This window comes from Pagrus major, chromosome 21 (assembly GCF_040436345.1).
Source record: "Pagrus major chromosome 21, Pma_NU_1.0".
Classification (NCBI taxonomy): Eukaryota; Metazoa; Chordata; class Actinopteri; order Spariformes; family Sparidae; genus Pagrus; species Pagrus major.
Window position 1 is genome coordinate 27,794,079 of NC_133235.1, and position 18,695 is coordinate 27,812,773.

The 18,695-nt window shown below is 41.4% G+C and overlaps 1 protein-coding gene across 7 annotated transcripts in view; it reads left to right on the top strand.

Annotated features, from left to right (window-relative positions):
* The window catches only part of LOC141016247 (rho GTPase-activating protein 12-like), a 57,337-nt gene extending 41,468 nt beyond the window's left edge, over positions 1-15,869 (top strand). For 2 of the 7 annotated variants that reach the window (XM_073490498.1, XM_073490499.1), the window contains exons 3-19: positions 697-966; positions 3,467-3,673; positions 4,120-4,200; positions 5,165-5,293; positions 5,514-5,576; positions 6,052-6,126; positions 6,850-6,911; positions 8,228-8,309; positions 9,439-9,540; positions 9,838-9,936; positions 10,363-10,459; positions 10,823-10,942; positions 11,387-11,485; positions 11,751-11,828; positions 12,474-12,608; positions 13,819-13,924; positions 14,490-15,869. In XM_073490498.1, the coding sequence (XP_073346599.1) occupies positions 697-966; positions 3,467-3,673; positions 4,120-4,200; positions 5,165-5,293; positions 5,514-5,576; positions 6,052-6,126; positions 6,850-6,911; positions 8,228-8,309; positions 9,439-9,540; positions 9,838-9,936; positions 10,363-10,459; positions 10,823-10,942; positions 11,387-11,485; positions 11,751-11,828; positions 12,474-12,608; positions 13,819-13,924; positions 14,490-14,664 (1,980 nt within the window). In that variant the 3' untranslated portion in view covers positions 14,665-15,869. The remainder of the gene's footprint in view (positions 1-696; positions 967-3,466; positions 3,674-4,119; positions 4,201-5,164; positions 5,294-5,513; positions 5,577-6,051; positions 6,127-6,849; positions 6,912-8,227; positions 8,310-9,438; positions 9,541-9,837; positions 9,937-10,362; positions 10,460-10,822; positions 10,943-11,386; positions 11,486-11,750; positions 11,829-12,473; positions 12,609-13,818; positions 13,925-14,489) is intronic. The other 5 variants (XM_073490500.1, XM_073490503.1, XM_073490501.1 and 2 more) reach the window with 5 other exon arrangements.
* Positions 15,870-18,695: the final 2,826 nt, after the last annotated feature.

Below are 18,695 nucleotides of genomic sequence, written 5' to 3' on the forward strand. Positions count from 1 at the left end.
TGGAAAGTCCAGGTTTAAGGATGAACATGGAGATATTTGTTCCAAAATAAGATGTGGAGTGTGTCATTTAAAGACTTCCGTAGTTAAAGATGGTAGTAGTGAAGATAGTAAGACAGATTTTCACAGTTTTTTTGCAGCTGTGAGGATCAGCCTGGACAAACTGTCCACCCAATGTTCAGGATGCGTGTTGATCGACAGTTTTACTTCCTTATTTCTACCTGACATAAGCCACTCTCAGTTATATAACAGCAGCACTTCCTTCCCCTGTCCTCCTCCTCTTCTGAGTTCATTCAATTTTCTCTGCTCATTTATTGCCAACAATTACCATTTCAGCCTGATCTACAGTTGTTTGACATTTCAGCCATTTCCTTTATGCTCAAATGCCACTCAATGTTGAGCACAAACACGGCAAAGACTAAGTGATTGACTCCACGTTGAGCTCAGTGGGAACATGGCATTAAAAGTGTGGGGGTGAGGTGTTTGATGTGAGCTCAGAGGGCGTTTTAACGTGTTTTAGATGAAAGTATCCGCCCGTTTACAGGCGTAGCTGTTGATTAACACTCTGACAGCTGTGAATTTCTTACATCGTGGCATCATCAGTTGCTGTTAAGGAACTTCTCCCTGATTATATAACAGACTTAAAACCACCACAGTTGGCTCACAGCTCTTCCTCTCTCTCTTCCTTCCCCCAATCAGACGGTATCTTCATCAGGCCAGGGCCGCCCTGAGTCGCCGGTTTACACCAACCTCCAGGAACTGAAGATCACCCAGTCCAACCTGCCTCCTTATCCCTCCGGCTCCCCCACCCACGCACTGGGCGACTGGGAGACCTACAAGGACCAGAACGGCAGGCACTTCTACTACAACCGCTCCACCCAGGAGAGGACCTGGAAGCCGCCCCGAGCCAGGGACACCAGCACGGGCAGCTCCAGAGGAGAGAGCCACAGCACAGGAGACAGCTCTGAGGTAACATATACATCTGGACACACTTTATTTTACATCTGTATAAACATCCAGTGACAACTCAAGAGTCCTAAATTAAAGGTCCATTAATGAAGATTTAGAAGGATCTTTGGGAGAAATTATGTGTTCATTGTCATATAATCACCTGAAACTGTGAATCATTGTGTTTTATTATTTGGCAAGAATAACTACAGTGAAACAAAATCTTCTCTTTAAAAAAATGCCCTATACCTGGTTTATTCCTTATTCTTGGGCTGAGAGAAGTTATGAGAATACTGTTCCCCCTGAAGATTAAATGTCACCCACTGGGTCAAAAAAGCACAATCTTGCAAAGCGGATACCTTTAGAAGGTGGGCAGAGAAGCTCAAAGTGAGAGGTGGGTTGGTTGTTGGTACAAGAGATGAAAAAAAAAGAAAAGCTCAAGAAATAAAAACATTGATGTGAAAGGTAACACACAGGTAGACACATGTCTTATGTGTTGTGGCAGCCAGCTGGGCCAAAGTGATTTTATAAAGGTGGAGGTGAGCTGTAAGGAGAGTCCTACGTACAATATGTTGCTCCTGATTGAAGTAGCTCCACTGAAAGCACATCACCTCTCCATGACTGCAAACACAGATGCAGTCAGCGTTGTTCAGATGTAAACACCAACAGTGGAAGAATCTGAAAAATGTGGAGAAAAGAGTTTGTAAATCCTTTTGTCATTTCACAGGTGAACACCTGCAGAAAGCAGGTGTGTCTGTCATTTGACACATATCTGCCCTCCCTGTCTGAACATCTGAGACAAAGTTCATAACAAACATTACTGCCTGAAGAGCTCTTCTGACAGAGTACATATTGACTTTTGCCTTTACTCTAATGTCAAACCTTAAAGGGACAGTAGCCACAAAAATCAAAAGTGTGCAATTTTCCTCTTACCTGTAGTGCTATTTATCCATCTAGATTGTTTTGGTTTGAGTTGCCAAGTTTTGAATATATCAGCCGTAGAGCATCTGCCTTCTCTTGAGTAAAAGGGAACTAGACGGCACTCGGAGTTTGGGATGTCTGAAGTGCCAGAAATTACAAATCACTGCACCGGGGAAGGGTGGATCTACTCATCGTCAAGAGGCTCGTGCTCATGACGGCGCGGGATGTCAACATTACATTACCTAGTTTACTTAGCTAGCCTTTTGTCCATGAGTAGAGGCATGCTTCCTTCTGCGCATTGATACGGAAAGAAAATAGCTGAGCACCACAAGCCGAGTGCCATCTAGTTCCAATTATAGTCGAGAGAAGGCAGACGTCTGTAGGGACGATCTCTTCAATTTTTATTTTGAGATTTGTTTCATCGAGAGAGAAGATCCTATAACCTGGTGCAGTTATCGAAAAAGTGTAAGAGTATAGTGAATTTTTCATAATGAATGAACAAATTAACTTTCCATTAAAGGAAGGTTACAAAAATGTTTGTGCATGCTGTCAATTATAGTTCGGAGGAAGAGAGAAAATCGGAATAAGCAGCTCAGACTTAAAAAATCGGACATTCAAAATCAGTGCATCTCTATAGGTGAGAGGAATACATGTATTTTGGATTTTGGGATCAACTGTCCCTTTTAATCTTAGATCAATTAATTCAGAACCCTAATTTTGACTAAACGAATTGAAAGTTTTATCCCTAAACCAAACGAGTGAACAGCAAAAATATTGTCATTCTAAGCTCGAACTGGTTCTCACAAGCATAGAATTACAAGGACTCGCACACACTTGCTCATATAAACAGAGTCGGTGTCATGAGTCAGAGACAGATACTAAATAGATGACAAACACAACATGCCAGTACTTCATCACATATTGTGTCTGACTGATGATTAACAGCTGTACGTGCAGACGGAACGGAGCGAGGCATCTGCAAAATTGTTCTTTCAGCTCCGACAGATTGCTCGGGGAGATTTGAATTGTCAGACACAAAAAAAAAAAACATCTCAGAGAAAATGAAAGTTTTATATTCCTTCTGACACAAAACTTGATTAGACACCCGCACCAGAATAACTTGTTCTAGAAAAGCTCTGATTAAAAAAGCACACACAGACTTATTACAGTTGTGATTTATGAGATGAACTGTGAGTGACTATACATACGATCAAAACACAGACAAACATTTTGTGACATAACAGATTAGCCTGATTCATTAGCGAGTCATCCCTGATTATGAGTCAGCCTCGGTTTCATTAAATGGCTGTACCACACTGCCACCTACAGGCATGGAGCGGTCACTGTCGCCTCATTTATTCTATGGCACACTGCAGCAGCCACCTTCAGCTTTACACCACACTGCTTAAAATCAAGCTTGAACATGAGTGATTTTTAGCTCTCTGGTGGGTCCTCTGGTGGTCTTTACTGTATTAAAGCGGTGTTGGATCAGTTTCTGATGATTTATTGGTTCTGGGTGCATGTTTTCTTCTCTGACTCCTTGGTGAAAGATGCCCTCTCTTTTCTCCCCTCTCTTCCTCTCTCTTTGCACTAATGGTAGACCACTCCTCTCTCGCTCTCGCCGTCTTTCCTTCCCTTCCTCTCGCTCTCCATCGGTCGGCTCCAGCCTCTGTCATCGGAGGACACCTGCTTCAGTACCTACTCTAGCCAGTCTGACAGTCAGTATGGCTCGCCGCCGCGTGGTTGGTCGGAGGAGATGGACGAGCACGGCCACACGCTGTACGTCAGCGACTATACTAATGAGAAGGTACCGGCTGCACGGATCTGATCTGCTGTCTCCTTACTGGGAATGCATGTGGGAGTGGGTCGTGGGTTGATTCATGGTAGATTTTCCTCTTTAGCACACAGCTTAGATGTTTCCTTCACACTGATTAGGCAGAGTTATAACACCTCAGCATGACAACAGTTACCACTGCTACAGAAATGAGGAAAATATCAAACTGTTTTCTGGCAGGCACTTAAGATATTTCCTCATCGTCCAGAGCTTCATTTGCAGATTCAAAAAAAGATTTATTGTATAAATATATGGAAAACAAAAACATAAATGGATACAGAAGTTAAACGTACCACAGAAATATAATCTGTTTAAAACATTTTGGTCAGTAGGTTTGATATTACTGCACAAATACTCGAGTAACTAATTGCTCTAATGAGTCTTATGTTTATCCCGTCTGTCCATGTGTGCACCGCCAGTGGTTAAAACACGTTGATGAGCAGGGCAGACCGTATTACTACAGTGCAGATGGTTCGAGGTCAGAATGGGAGCTGCCAAAGGTAAGACTATAGGAATCCTTCAGTCAAATGGATAACAGTAGCAGTAATGATTGTTTTCGTTATGGACTAATCCAAATAGTTAGTTATTTACATGACTAATCAATTGAAAAATAAATTGTTGCCCACCAAGTATCCACAGCCCCTTCGTTTCAAGTGTCAAGCGCCAGTCAGTCCAAAACCGAGACAATTAAAAATTATATTAAACAATACGAGTAAAAACAAAAAATCCATCACATTGTCGAAGCTGAAACCTGCGAATGTCCGGTATGTTTATTTATTTCATTTATCTTTAAGTACGATGCACATTAATGTGCATTACTGTAAATGTGCAAGTGTTAGCCAGCTGGCTAATTTTCAACTGCAGTCCTTGCTGGACCCTGCATGCAGAGCAACAGGTTGCAGCAAAACATGAGTACAGTAATGCAGCAACCATATCAACTGTTCAGTATTCAAGATTCATGATTATTTTTGACACATGCAGACCCGCAATAAGTAATAGGATATAAATGAAAACCACATTAATGATGGATATCTTGATAAGTGTTAAAAATGGTGATATACACACCAAACATTAATCATCCAGCAAATGATGCTAAATCCTGTAAATTACTGAAATGATTCACTGATTATCAGGCTGTTGACAGGTTTTTTTTGGTCAAAAATCAACGTAATTAAATTTGTGTTCGCACTAACATGCAATATTTAGAAGATGAAGAGCTGCGTCCCTGCACTCTCTGTAGTGTGATTTTGCAGCTGATTGCAGAGAGATGTGTAAATTTCTGACGTTATTTCAGTAGATGAGTTATATCCACATATTTCTTTAATAGGGATGCTCTCCTTATATTTGTTGAAGGCCCACTTCTTTTTTTATTGAAGATAAATACTTGTTATACTCAGGTGTAAAGCCTTTTACATTAGGTAACATTAAAAGTACATTAATACAGTCCCTGTTCCCTCCCTCCAGTACAACCTCTCCCCTCCACAGCCATCTGGAGACGCTCCAAAGAGTCGCAGTCTGGACAGGAAACACGTGGAGCCCATCGTCCTGACCAAGTGGAGACACAGCGCCTACGTCCCCGATCCTAACGACAAGGTCTGACACCCGAATCTGCAGCCATACACTCAGAATGAGCTACTCCGTTAAATATTTCATTTCACAGCTAGCAAAGAAAGTCTCCAGGGAAAACTAAATTCTATGATCCATTACTGTTCAGGATGAGTTTGTTCCGGACGGAGCTGTTGTGTGATGTGTTCACTGGTAAGATGTTTTACATGAGTCCAGAGTTTCAGTTGTGAGCTGGTTGCTTTTTCAGCGGCTGTTGAAAACCAGGCGTTTCCGCTCAGGCTCTGCCCGCCTACACCCGTACAAACACCAAGTCAGTAGCCTGTCACACCGACCAATCAGTGCCTTGCCCCTTAATCTGAGTCGACAATCAGCTTGCATGTAACAAATCACACAACAGGAGTAAAAATGAATGTACATCCCCAGCTTTGCCTGATTCACTGAGTTGATTTGAATCATTCCTCCAAGAAACTCAACATTTAATCATGAACTTGATGAGCTTTTGTATTCGAGGGTTTGACCACAATGAAATGTAAGTGATTTGTCTACAGAAATGCTAAAGATAAAGTTGCTTTGAGATAATTCCCTCCATCCACATCTAATTAATAATAAAATGTATGCCTCCTGGACATCACACGAAGTCGAGACACTTTCATAATCTCACCGCTTAATTGCCATCACTCTCTTTCATCCGTCTGTGTTTTTATAACCTCTCATCATCCTCTCATTAACCCTTTTGTTGTCAGTCAATGTTACGGTTTGTTTTTTCATCCCTGTCTCCACACTAGGACGCTCCTCTGGGCCCAAAGCCCCCCTCTCCTGACTCTGACTCCTGCCCTTCGTCTCCCAAGCCCCCCACCTCTGTTAGTACTCACCCCTTCACCTCGTCTCCTCCGTCCTGCAGGGTTTTAACTTGGTCCCTGGCTGTAGGCAGGGACACGTGTTGCAGCTTATTGCAGGGTTTCTACACAGGTGTGGTAAATGTGGAAATCAAAGGAGAAAAGGATGCCAGTGTACAATTAGCTTTACCATCTCACAAATTCTGAGACCGAAGTAGAAATAAAGTTGCTGTATGAGAGTAAATGTGAACTTGAGCCTGTGTAGAACCCCTGTTAATAAGCAGAGCTGACAGGGAACATTTCCAGATGAATTTCTAGGTTTTTAAAACCACACAGGAGCTTTATTTGCATTTGGGATAATTGCTGGCTTTGTTCCCGGGTACATTGGTCATGTGTCTGTGTGAAATCTGAAACAAAAGGTCTTTGGCTAAAAGCTGCACAAGTAGTAGTTTTGCCAAGAATCCAAGGTTTTATCTTGATGTCTGTGTGCACTTTCTAGACTTCACTTGCCTTCCTTGAGTGGGAATAATGATAGCTGTCTGTTTTTCCTCCAAGTTGAAAGCTGGTGGTGGGATATGTTTTGATGGTGGTGGTGGTGGTGGTGGTGTTTTACAAAGGAGTGACACAATATTCATCGGCTTTCTCTTCTGTCATCTTGCTGTGGTTGTCAATCATAGTTTGAGTGGTTGGTGTGTATGTAATCTGCTTCTTCAAATTGTGTCCTAATGCTTGTTTTTTTCTTTCCAGCCATCTGAAAAGTGCGGCGTTCTGAATGTGACAAAGATCACTGAAAATGGCAAGAAAGTACGGTGAGTAGCTGAAACCGGACCAATGTTGATGTTACACAGTATCACACAGTAAGATGTGAAGATAAGGAGTAAAATAAGTCATATGCACACGTATGATAAAGTGATGAAATACAATCCTGGTGGTAGTTTCCATTGATCAACAGTTGTTGGCAATGACAAGAAATGTAGCAATGTGCCAACAAAGGCAAGGAAGAAGAAGAGTTCAATATACAGACAGGTGGCACATAAAAGGAATAAACAAACATAAATGCTATGTTTCATTTGAAGCCGGAGGTCAGAATCTAAGATGGCTGCTTCACAAATCAACGGCTGTGAAGGCTGTATAATATACTTTCTATTAGCAGAGATGGAACAAGATACTTCCTCATTCAGTGTTTTGATGAAGTTGGTGGAGAGCGCTGTCTACATATGTCCAAAATCTCCCATATGTGTTCAGTTGTGTTGAGATGTGATGACGGCAAAAGGCCACAGCATGTGATTCACATTCATTTCACACTCATCGAACCGTTCAGTGAGCCCTCGTGCTCTATGGATGGAGACCACTCCCATCAGGATAGAAGTTCACCCAGAACAACTTTGTATTGATCTGCAGTAGCTTTTCCCTCTAATGGAACGAGCGGGCCCTAAAGCTTAACAGAGCCTCCGTATTTTATGTTTTTCACCTCATTAATTCAGGTTTTTACCTTTAATTTGTCACCCGTCTCTAGTAAACACAGATAGAAACAATGAAGGTTTTAAATTATTCAGAAAATCTGCATAGTAAATGGTTTTTAAGGAAGTAAATACACTCAACATATTTGTTGTTACAACAAAAGTCCACAGGGGAACTAAAAGTGATTTATTTGTTTAGTTATGTTTATATTGCATTCCAATTATAATAATGATGCAAAAGAGCAAAGCATTGTGTAAGGCATGTGTAAGGCTGACATTTTACCATGACTATAAAAAATGTTAATTTTCATATCTTCTGTTGGAATGAGTCATCCTCTTACTGTTTCACTGCTTTAAAGGGCTGGATGTCTTCACCTCAGTTTCAGTGGCTGCTATTTTGACTATAAAAATGTTTAAGTACAAACCCTGTATTCCTGTCTAATGCAAAAAACTTCCCAAATTCATCAATGTTCAATGTTAAAATTTTCAATTTTATTAAAGCACTAAGACCACAAACCCAATACATGACATTATTAATATTTTGTCAGATTGTAATCATCTCCCAAAAAGGATTAAGGTTTGATAACCAGCCTGAATAGTTAAACTAGAGGCTCTCTGTAGATTTAATTTCAGTACTTACAGTGTTTACGAACTATTTGTTGCAGGAAGAACTGGACTTCCTCCTGGACTGTGCTCCAAGGATCCACGTTGCTGTTTGCCAAAGGCCAAGGAGGCGGAACAAGCTGGGTTAGTGACAAAACAAGAAGTTGTTTCATATCAACACAGCAAGAGATCGTATCCTGACAGAAATACATAGAAAAAGTCATTGAAGTTCGCCGTCAGTGTTCAGTGTTTTTGAGTGGTTTGTCAGCTCACTGGATGGGAGTTGGGGTTGAATTTTCTCTCTTCTACATGTTTCCTTCTCCATCTCTTTACCTTTGGCTCCATCCCCTCCGTCTTCCTTGTCTTCACCCCTCTCCGTCCTTCCATGCAGCCATACTACCACAGTGGCTCCTTCCCTGAATTTCTCCTGTCACTGTTGAGTAACTGGAAGCCGTCTGCTAAGAAACGTCCTGCTGTCTCCTATGGCTGCTCTGAGCTCGACAGAGCCTCCTCTGTATGTGCTGCCTCCTTCCTTTTGTGTGCTCCTCTCTGTCCTCCTCTGCATGCCACCTCCCTCCTGTCTGTCATGCTCTGACCCCAACCCCACTGTGTGTTATTAGTCACTGGCATGGATCAAAGATTCAGGACAATATTACTGTGTTATTATTCTTTTACTCTGCGGCTTGACTGGACTTTAAATAGGCATATTGATTTGAACATTATAGGAAAGCAGGCAATGTTTTTGCCTCATAAAGAAAACAGGAGTTCATGAACCACAAGGTTTAAAGAGAGATCTGTTTTCTTGGAAACTGAGAAGTTGTAAAGGTCAGATTGAGGTCTGTAGGGATGTGGTGTTCCAAAGAAAAAAGTCCTGCCAGGATTGAAGCGGTTTCAAGGTATGAAAATGAGCGATTATCCTGCCGTGTACACTAGGTTAATTGTGGTATTGATTTCTACCATATTAGTGATATGAAAAATATATATATTTCAAATTTGTATCATGTTTCAAGTCTGTCGGGACATATTATTTTGTGAAATTGTAACGCATCATCAACGCACATTCAACTAATTGCAAGTGAGAAAAATCACATCACAATCATTTGTTTTAGTTGTTAGCGGAGCAGCTGGTTAGAAAGATGAATCCAAGCATTAAATTTTAATCATGACCTCTGTTGTCACGTTGTTGCATGGTTGAGTGCTGAAGACATCTGTGAAGAGGCCCTCTGTGTGTTAATCTGCCCTCATTTAATTAATTTCCTCTCTCTCTGTCCAGTTCGGAGGCGGTCAGTCCAAACCAGAGTTCACCGTGGATCTGAGGGGCGGCTCGGTGGAGTGGGCTTCCAAAGACAAGTCCAGCAAGAAACACGTTCTAGAGGTGCGAAAGAGCTGAGCTTGTTTCTGCGTTTGTGTTTTTTGGCTGACAAAAGAAAGAGAAAGTGTCAAATGCAAAAGAAAATCAATCAGGTGTAGTTTCAGAAATGGTACCCAATTGATTTGAAGAGTTTATTTTCCAAACACCAAATATCAAATATGCTTTTCCCTTAACAAACTAATTTCATCAAATTTTGGCAATAATCATGTAAAAGTTACTCACATTAGAAAACAAACAATGTAGACTGTTTACATATTGATGGGTGGTATTGATCACTTTGTGTGTCTGTGATGTTTGCAGCTGAAGACTCGGCAGGGCACAGAGCTGCTGATCCAGTCAGAGAACGACGGCGTTATCAACGAATGGTACAGAGCGCTGCAGGACACCATCAGCACCCATGTAAGGATGAACACCTTCACAGAGTCCTTAAACGTACTCTGACAGTGTTGCCGGATTTTATTAAGATGAGAGGACGGCAGATTTATTGAAATATATACTAATTTTTGTTGGTGGAAATCGCCCAAAAAGTAGCTCAAATTATTCAAACATGTCCAAAACAAATGTTTACCTGCCATTTGAATGAAAAGTAGCCCAATTTGGAGGAAAAATGCAACTGAATGTCTGAGTTTTGGGCAAAACAAGACATTTGAGGATGTTATCTTGGGCTTTGTTTCAGGTTGACTCACATTAACCAGTTTAGCTTCACTTGTAATCAACAGTTTGTTGTTTTCCTGCCCTGAGAGTCCAAAGGTGTGTCGGGTACTGTAGAGGTTTTTACAACCAGAAACTTATTTCCGTGTGTGTTTACGTTTTGTTGGGTTTCAGGCCTGGGAGTCTGATGAGGCCATTGAAGAGGACATGCCGGAGTCGCCTGGTGTGGAGAAACATGACAAGGAGAAAGAGCACAGAGACTCAAAGAAAGGTAGAGCTGTCTGAGGTGTTTAATGGTGTCAAACACATTTATATACACATAGCATGTTAGCAGTATTTAACAAGTAAAAGACTTCATAAAGAATAAGGTAAAACTGATAATAAAGCACCAAAAATCTAAATTTAAGAGTTAGGAAAAGGGCAAATGGTGGGAGCAGGAAATAATTTCACAACAGTGAAAATGAAAGCATGAAGTGAGTTTCTGTTTGGCTCAGTCAGCCTCACGTGTCTCTCTCACCCTATAAAACACATGCTTATCAAGTTTCATTCTCTCAAAACTTCAATGTCATCATGGCGATCAGTCAGCTGAGACGAGCGGTGGTCAACGATGTCCTGTCCCATTTCTCCTCCGCAGGCATGAAGACCTCCGCCAGCATGGACGGCTCGGACAACAAGAAGACTCGGCACAAGCTGAAGAAGTTCCTGACCCGCCGTCCGACGCTGCAGTCCGTCAGAGACAAGGGATACATCAAAGGTACCAGAGAGCAACGAGCTCCACAAACTTTTGAAATCAGTGCCTTGTCAATTTCTGTCATTTTAATCAGATGACAGTGGGTGCAGATTTATGTGACTATTTCCTTTTAACCAACTTTTATTGGTGCTAAAATGGGACAACAGTAGCTAAAGTAATCACAACCCGCCCAAAACAGTTTTTACCCCAATTAAAAAGTATCCTGACTGGTTTACATTTAGAAGAAAATATACAAATATGAAATGAAAAAAGGAATTAAATGATGGTAACCAGTCAGGCAGACAGAAACCTTCCTTATTTTTGCTCTCTCATAGAAAGGAGGAAGGCACAGGGTGGTTTTGCCAGTCCGCCGTAAAGATCTGAGTGTCGATAAAACACGCTGCAGCAAAACGAGGACTTTGGACCGTTTCATGACTGTGGCTTTCTTGTTCCTCTCTGTGTCTTCAGACCAGGTGTTCGGCTGCAGCCTGTCCGATTTGTGTCACAGGGAGAACACCACAGTGCCGAGCTTTGTCAGGATGTGCATCGACCACGTGGAGAACAACGGTGGGTTCAGATGTGTGTCACTATCACCACACCTGTGTGAAGACATGAAGGGAAATTATTCTAGTTTCTTTTAATCTACCTGTAGCTAAGTGAGGGCGGGGTTTACTGCCTCATGATGACACAGGTGGTGTCAGATAGGGTGCGGCTGCTGTCTTCTGCTGATTCAACTCTTGTGGTGCTTGAAGCAATAAAAACAAACTATTGGAATAATTTGCAGATATTACTGAAGTGATGTTAATGTTTTTCCTCCCATGATCCCCTGCAGGTCTGTGTATAGACGGGCTGTACAGAGTTAGCGGGAACCTGGCTGTCATACAGAAGCTACGCTTTGCTGTCAATCACGGTGAGTTACTGCTTTCTTCTTCTCTTTATTATGTGGGAGAAAACTACGGAAGCCCTGCGGGGCAAGTGAAGACTATCTTTTTTCTTGAGATCCATTTTCTGAGTCTGATCTAAATGGTTTTCTCTCCTGTGTTTATGACTTGAGATCTGGAGGGAAAAAAATGGTTTGCCAGGATAATCTGTCTTAAGTTTCTAAATCTTTTCTCATCTGTGTGTCATCTGGGGGAAAAAATAATTTTCAGAAGAAAAACAGAAGTTGATGTGAAGCTAAGTGAAAAAACTTTTCACTTTTCAGGGGATTTGTTTTTTTCTTAGATTAAAACCAAGTGGGGAAAAAAAGTCTTGGCAGGAGGAAAAGTTGTTTTCACTGGGTTTCACTTGAAAAACAAAGATTCTCCTGAAAATGTCTTTTTTATGTCCCACATTTCCACAGATTGGATAAAACATTAAGGAACTTTGAAAGATTGTCCTGGCAAAACTTTTTCTCGCACCAGTTCTCAAGTCATAAACACATACCTGTAAATAACCTTTCAGTTTTTCATTATAGTGAAAGACTGAAAGGTCATTTAGAGGTGTTCTGACTTGAATATCTGGCAGCATCTTCTGCTGATAGCGCTCTGACTGAAGGGTTTGTGTTTGTGTCCAGATGAGAAGGTGAACCTGGTGGACGGGAAGTGGGAGGACATCCATGTGACCACTGGAGCTTTGAAGATGTACTTCAGGGAGCTGCCTGAACCTCTCTTCACCTACGCTCTCTTCCATGACTTTGTCAGCAGCATCAGTACGTGTCACATACAGCTGTACCACAGATGTCTGTATTCAGTCATGCATTCACTCACAGTCTGAAGTGAATGTACCGTCTGTATTTTGTGCATCTTTCATGTATTTAAACTGAAATTAGGGGTTGTGTCAGAGTGACACATCTTTTTTTATTTTCCAGTTGGGAATTAAAGGGTAACTTTGGTATTTTTTGATCTGGACCCTATTTTCTAATATTTTTGAGTCTAAGTGACTAATGGGGATATTTGTTGAGCGAGACTGCTGCTGGTAGCCGGGAAGCAGGCTGCAGTGTATTCCCTGTTAGAGTACGTCCATTTGACACATTCAGATTTTTATTCTAAGTGTCTGACAACTTTATGCAAATGCAATCTTTTTTGTTTAACCGCAAACAGCTGCTTTCCACTCTCATCAAATCCACCAGACTCCACTGCAGAAACAGTCATTTTATCGTTGCTCTCCCTCTCACTCCTCTCCCTATATTTTCACATCTTTCCCGGCGAGCTGAGGGTTTATTTTCCACCGAAACAAAGTAGTTGATTGTTGGAAAAGTGAACAGATGAACACAAAAGGTTTTGGTGAGCTTTTCTTTTCATCTGACTTGAATGAAGTGTGTTTTACAATGATAAAATTACTGAAATGGAGTCTGGCAGCTTTGGCGAGAGCGATTTGGCAGCTGTTTCTGAGTAAACAAATCAAATCTTAATCTGTAACTGAACGGTCTATGTCTGTAGCGATCCTTTCCAAAGTCTTGTTGGACACTTAGAATAACAATCTGATCTGATCTGATCAGTGGCACAAACAAGCACTTTAAGTGGATGTACTTTGACGGCAGGGGATTACATTGCAGCCTGTTTCCTGGCTGCTGGCTGCAGCGCTCTCGCTCAACACTGACCAACACTGACAGTTTAAAAAATTGCTGTCTCTGTTAGTCACAAAAATAAGGGAAAAGTTGAATAATACTGACGTTTTGGTTAAAATTAAATGATTATCTTTGGAAACTTGCATGACGACCTCAAACATCAAACCTCACACCTCACAGAAAACCGCTTACCTCGTGATAAAGTCCTGATATCTTACCCAGGGCCAAAATGGCATTAATAAAGCAGTATACATTGGTTGTTGCAGGGGAAAGTGAGTTGATTCGACTCTCTCCATGATGACTCGGATTGTTCTCTCTCACTTTGATATGCGTTGTGTTTTCTGCTCTGCAGAGATTCCAGACTACAAGCATCGAGTTCAGTCCATCAAAGAGTTGGTCAGACAGCTGCCGAGGCCCAACCACGACACCATGCAGACGCTCTTCAAACACCTCAGGAAGTAAGAGACACAACACTGTATTTTATCGATTTCTTTTTCTGTCCAGAACACCAGAAGATTTTTAATATGAAGTCAGAAAGACAGGCGCCATCCTCTACACATGAACACAATGTATATCACAGTCAGGGATTTACGCCTGCAGCGGTCGTCAGAAGATTAACTTTTTATTGATTGATCTGTTGATTGTTTTCCTCAATTTTTTTGTACAATGTGTCAGGAAAAAGTGAAAAATAGCCATCAAACTTACCAAACCCCAGGGTGACGTCCAAAACTCAAAGATATTCAGTTTACAATCATTTACATGAAGAACAGAAACACATTCTCACATCTGAATCAGTAAGCAGAGAATATTTAGCATTTTTACTTGACCAATAAATTGTTTTTTGATCAGAGTAGTTAATCATGAAGACTAATCATTTGACCACTACAGAGATATTTAATGTGTTTTTCAGACCTCCAGATATATATGAATAGTGTACAACCATAAATATCTTTGTTTCCTCCTCATCGGCTTTTATAGTGTTGATATTTGACACAGTGTCTCATCTCTGCCTTGTTCCTCCAGAGTGATCGACCACGGTGAGGAAAACCGTATGACCACCCAGAGCGTGGCCATCGTGTTCGGCCCCACGCTTTTGCGGCCTGAAACGGAGACCTGGAACATGGCGGTCCACATGGTCTACCAGAACCAGATAGTGGAGCTAATACTGCTGGAGTACGAGAACATTTTCGGCAGGTAGACGGAGACGCCGGAGGACGAGCCTCTTCGTTTTTTTCTTTTCTCTCTCCCGACGCAGAGCTCTTCCTGACCCAGCATGGCACCTGCCACAAAAAACACAGCTCAGCTCGGCTCGGCACGGGAGACGGCTTCTCTTCATCTCAAACCATCATGCGCTCACTGGCTTCTACAAATCCTGCAACCTCTGGACCAAAGCCGCGCACATATGAACCAAAACATAGATGAAAACAAACTAGTGACCAAAAAGTTTTAGACTCTCTGCACTTTTCAGTATCTCATTCTTTTTCCTGCAGCTGCGTTTGTGCCACTTTACTCCTGTCCCGACACTGGAAAAACTAATCCAGGGGCCAGACGGGCCTCTGACTACTGCACAGACTGACTGAGACCAAAGCAGCCTCAGGAGCCTCTATGACAGAGGAGGCGACAGTATTGGAGATTGGAGGTGGAGGTGCACCCTGTATGTACTGTACTGTATATCCTATGACCTGTGTAGACCACACTGGGAAACCAAACTGCTGTGCTCGGCTTTAGACGTTTAGACACTAAGAGGAAGCAGAACAAGGAGAAGAAGGGATCATAAGGAGGTCTTTTATTTAGAGAATATGTTGTTAAAGAACCTTTCCTGCTCTCTCTTTCCCTCTTTTTATTTTTAAATGTTTCCCTCCTACCTCTGTCCGTCTCTCTCCGATGCTACTTCCTGCTTCCTTCCTGACATCCTGAAAAACTGGACCAGGGTCCTCTGAACACATAAGAGGTTATCGCTCTGTAATATATATATCTGCACGCCTCCTTCTCCATTTGGCTTTAAGAACAAATCATCACGCAGCAGTCTGAACATCAACAACGGTACTCGGCTGTGTCGTTCCTCGACTCGTGGATACAAAATGTTCAGGCAGAAACGGCCTTTGAACGTGACTCCATGATAAATCTGTACAGTGTTTATGTGTGTGCATGTGGATGTGGGGGGGGTGGACGGATGAATGAACTTAATGACAATATATTGTACAAATAGTAAATATAAGTACGTATGCCTGGAGTGTTACGAGGGAAAAATCACTATTCTGTGATCAATGTCGGACGGGAGGATTAAAGTTGTGGACCGGGGATGTGGAGGTTCACCTGTGTGTCAGGTGAATGAGAGATTGTGAATGTAACTGTTGGCTTTATCAAACTGGAATAAAAACCTCTAAGAGATATTCCAAAGGAGACATCGTCAATGTCGTTTTTATACTTATTCACACGTTTAGTGTCGACTTGTGCTCCAGTGGTTTCATGTGGTTTATTGTGAAAGTCAAGAAAGTGACGCTGTCAGAATGAGGAAAGAAACATTCATTCATTCATTCATTTGTGTGAAATTATGAGTTTTCATTAAAGATATTAATAAAAATATGACACATTTTCGTAAACAGTTTGTTCACACATCGTGAGGAAGGTCTGATTTATAACTCTTCATCAATGATTTCATATGTAGATTGACTTCATCCACACAATTAAATATGTTCGACCAAATTCACAGCTACGCAAAATAAAATAAAATAACTAATTAATTATGGACACAATAATTACAGTTTCATAATACCTCATAGTGCCTCAGTCGAAAGAAGATTTGGATAACAACACCATTTGCTCTCCCAAACACAACTGTACCAAGTTGAGAGCAAAATATCTACGATAAAGTCGTTCTCTCTCATGACTCATGTAGTGGAAACAACATCATAAAAATACATAAATACAAGTATTCAACAAACATTTAGAGCACAGATAACTTTACATTTTCATGCAGAGAAATGTTAGTTCAGGTGGCAGAGGCCCATTTCCACCAGTTTTAAAAGAAAATAAGCTTGATGAATAACATGTTCCCATGGAAGGTTATAAATAAAGAGATAAAAAGACATAGTTGTGAGACAAAAGTCAAAATGTGCCTCCTTATTATGACTGACCATGGGAATACGTCTTTTTTTATGATGTGACATGTATGTGAATGGAGCCTCTCTGCGTCTGCAGATCTGAAGGGGAGGGAACAGACAATGATGTGGACAGAGAGGAGCTCGCTGTGCAGAGCAGGAAGAGAGAGGGTTTATCAAGCTGCGATACAGGGGAGGGATAAGGGAGACAGTGTGGAGATAATTTAAATAAAGTACAGTACTCGAGTACATTGTAGCTAGTTACATTCCATCACTGGTTATTCTCAACTTTGACACAAAGATCTGTATTTCTACTGCAAATGTTTATTGTTTCCAATCATCAGTTATTGGTCTCTTGATTATTAATAATCTGTTTTGCTATCGGTCGACCGCTACATGTGAAACAAGGTGATGCAAATGTTGTAGTGGAGTAGAAGTAGGAAGTAGCATAACATTGAAATAACCTAGTGACTTAAACACGTTATAAATAATAATAATAATAATAATAATAATAATAATAAATGTCATTTCAGTTGTGCTGTCGTCTGCTTTCCCTTCACACCTGCACTGAACCCCGCCCTGTTCCTGGTGTTCTTCCACTCGTTACCCTCACCTGTGTTTCTCACCTGCACCTCCTCCCCTCGTTAGTTTACTTTGTATTTAAGTCCAGTTTTTTAGTTCAGTCTTTGTCGAGTCACCGGTTGTGTTTTCCTGTTCCTGTTGTGATCCTGAATAAAACTTTACACTTCCTGCACATTTCCTGGTCCACCTTATCTTCTCCAGCGTGACGGAGGTATTTGATCATATTTAACATTTTGAGCAACTATATAATGTTAGATTTAGCTGTTTTTGATGCCGTTTGTGACCAGTATAAGAAAGTTTAGCTCTAGTTGTGTCTCGGCAACACGCAAAATTTCATTTTACCTTATTTTTGCACATTTTGGATAACATAGATAGATGATAAAAATCTCTTTCTCAGCTCTCAGTGGCTGACATCCTCTGTCCTGAGACCGTCGAGTCGAGTGAGGAAAAACATTTAAAAAACCCTTTAACAGGGAAACAAAGATGGAAGGAACCTCAGGCAGAGTCACAGAGGAGGGATCCCTCTCCCAGGATGGATAGACATGCAATAGATGTCGCCTGTACAGAGCAGAACAACAGAATCACAGCTGATGAAGGAAATTATATAAAACCAGAGAAGTGTGTGTGGATCCAGGAGGACGACTGAGCAGGCCGAGGGTTTGAATTTGTAGGACAGATATAATGAGATGTATCAGGGTCGTTCAGGATAAATGAGCTGAGCTGTCTTTTTCTTTCTGTCTGGACCTTTCTATCCTCGGCTTTCATCGCTTATGAAAGCTGAACATGTTGGGTCAGGGTTAACCAAGAAATGTTCGGTGGAGTTCAGTTAAAGCTGCTTTCAAACTGCAGTTGTATTCAAAGGAGCTTCACACTGATAATAAAACTTCTACGTTTCACACAAATGAATATACACACATAAAAATAATGGATATGGATCTAAATGACAGCTCCGTGACAGTCTGGACCTGAACGGCTCTGAAGCACCACAGGGATCACACTTTCAAACTTTAGTTCGGTAAACTTTATATTAACAGATAGCTTTTCAAAGCGTGATTACAATCAGGAACGGCATTAAAGCGGAAAGCACAAGGTCAAAATTTTGCGATGCGGCCGCCTCAAACAGGCCGTAGGATTGTGGCACACTGATTCAGATGAGATCTTTGATGTCTGGTCCGGGCTGAACCTTGATAATGGATTCTTTTATCAGAGATTTCCTGGTGTAGAAAGAGAAATGCAAAGCATTCAGCGGAGGGCAAAGGTTGTCTTTTATTCTGCTGTGGAAATACTCCTATTTTCGAGAAATTGCCAACAGTTTGACTTTCACTCCCCGCTGTTCTCTGGCCTCTGATTTCACATGTGAACGCTCCGCTGCGCCAGATCCACAGAAAAACAAACTATCTGCTCTTCAAAAAACGCAGCTCTATTACCGACAGTATGTAAGCAATACTCTGCAGCAGGATTTTGGGATTGTCTTAACGGAACAGGCTGATTATTTTTATTTTTATTATCATCTTTTATTTTAATTTAAAACCTGTAAACAACAGGA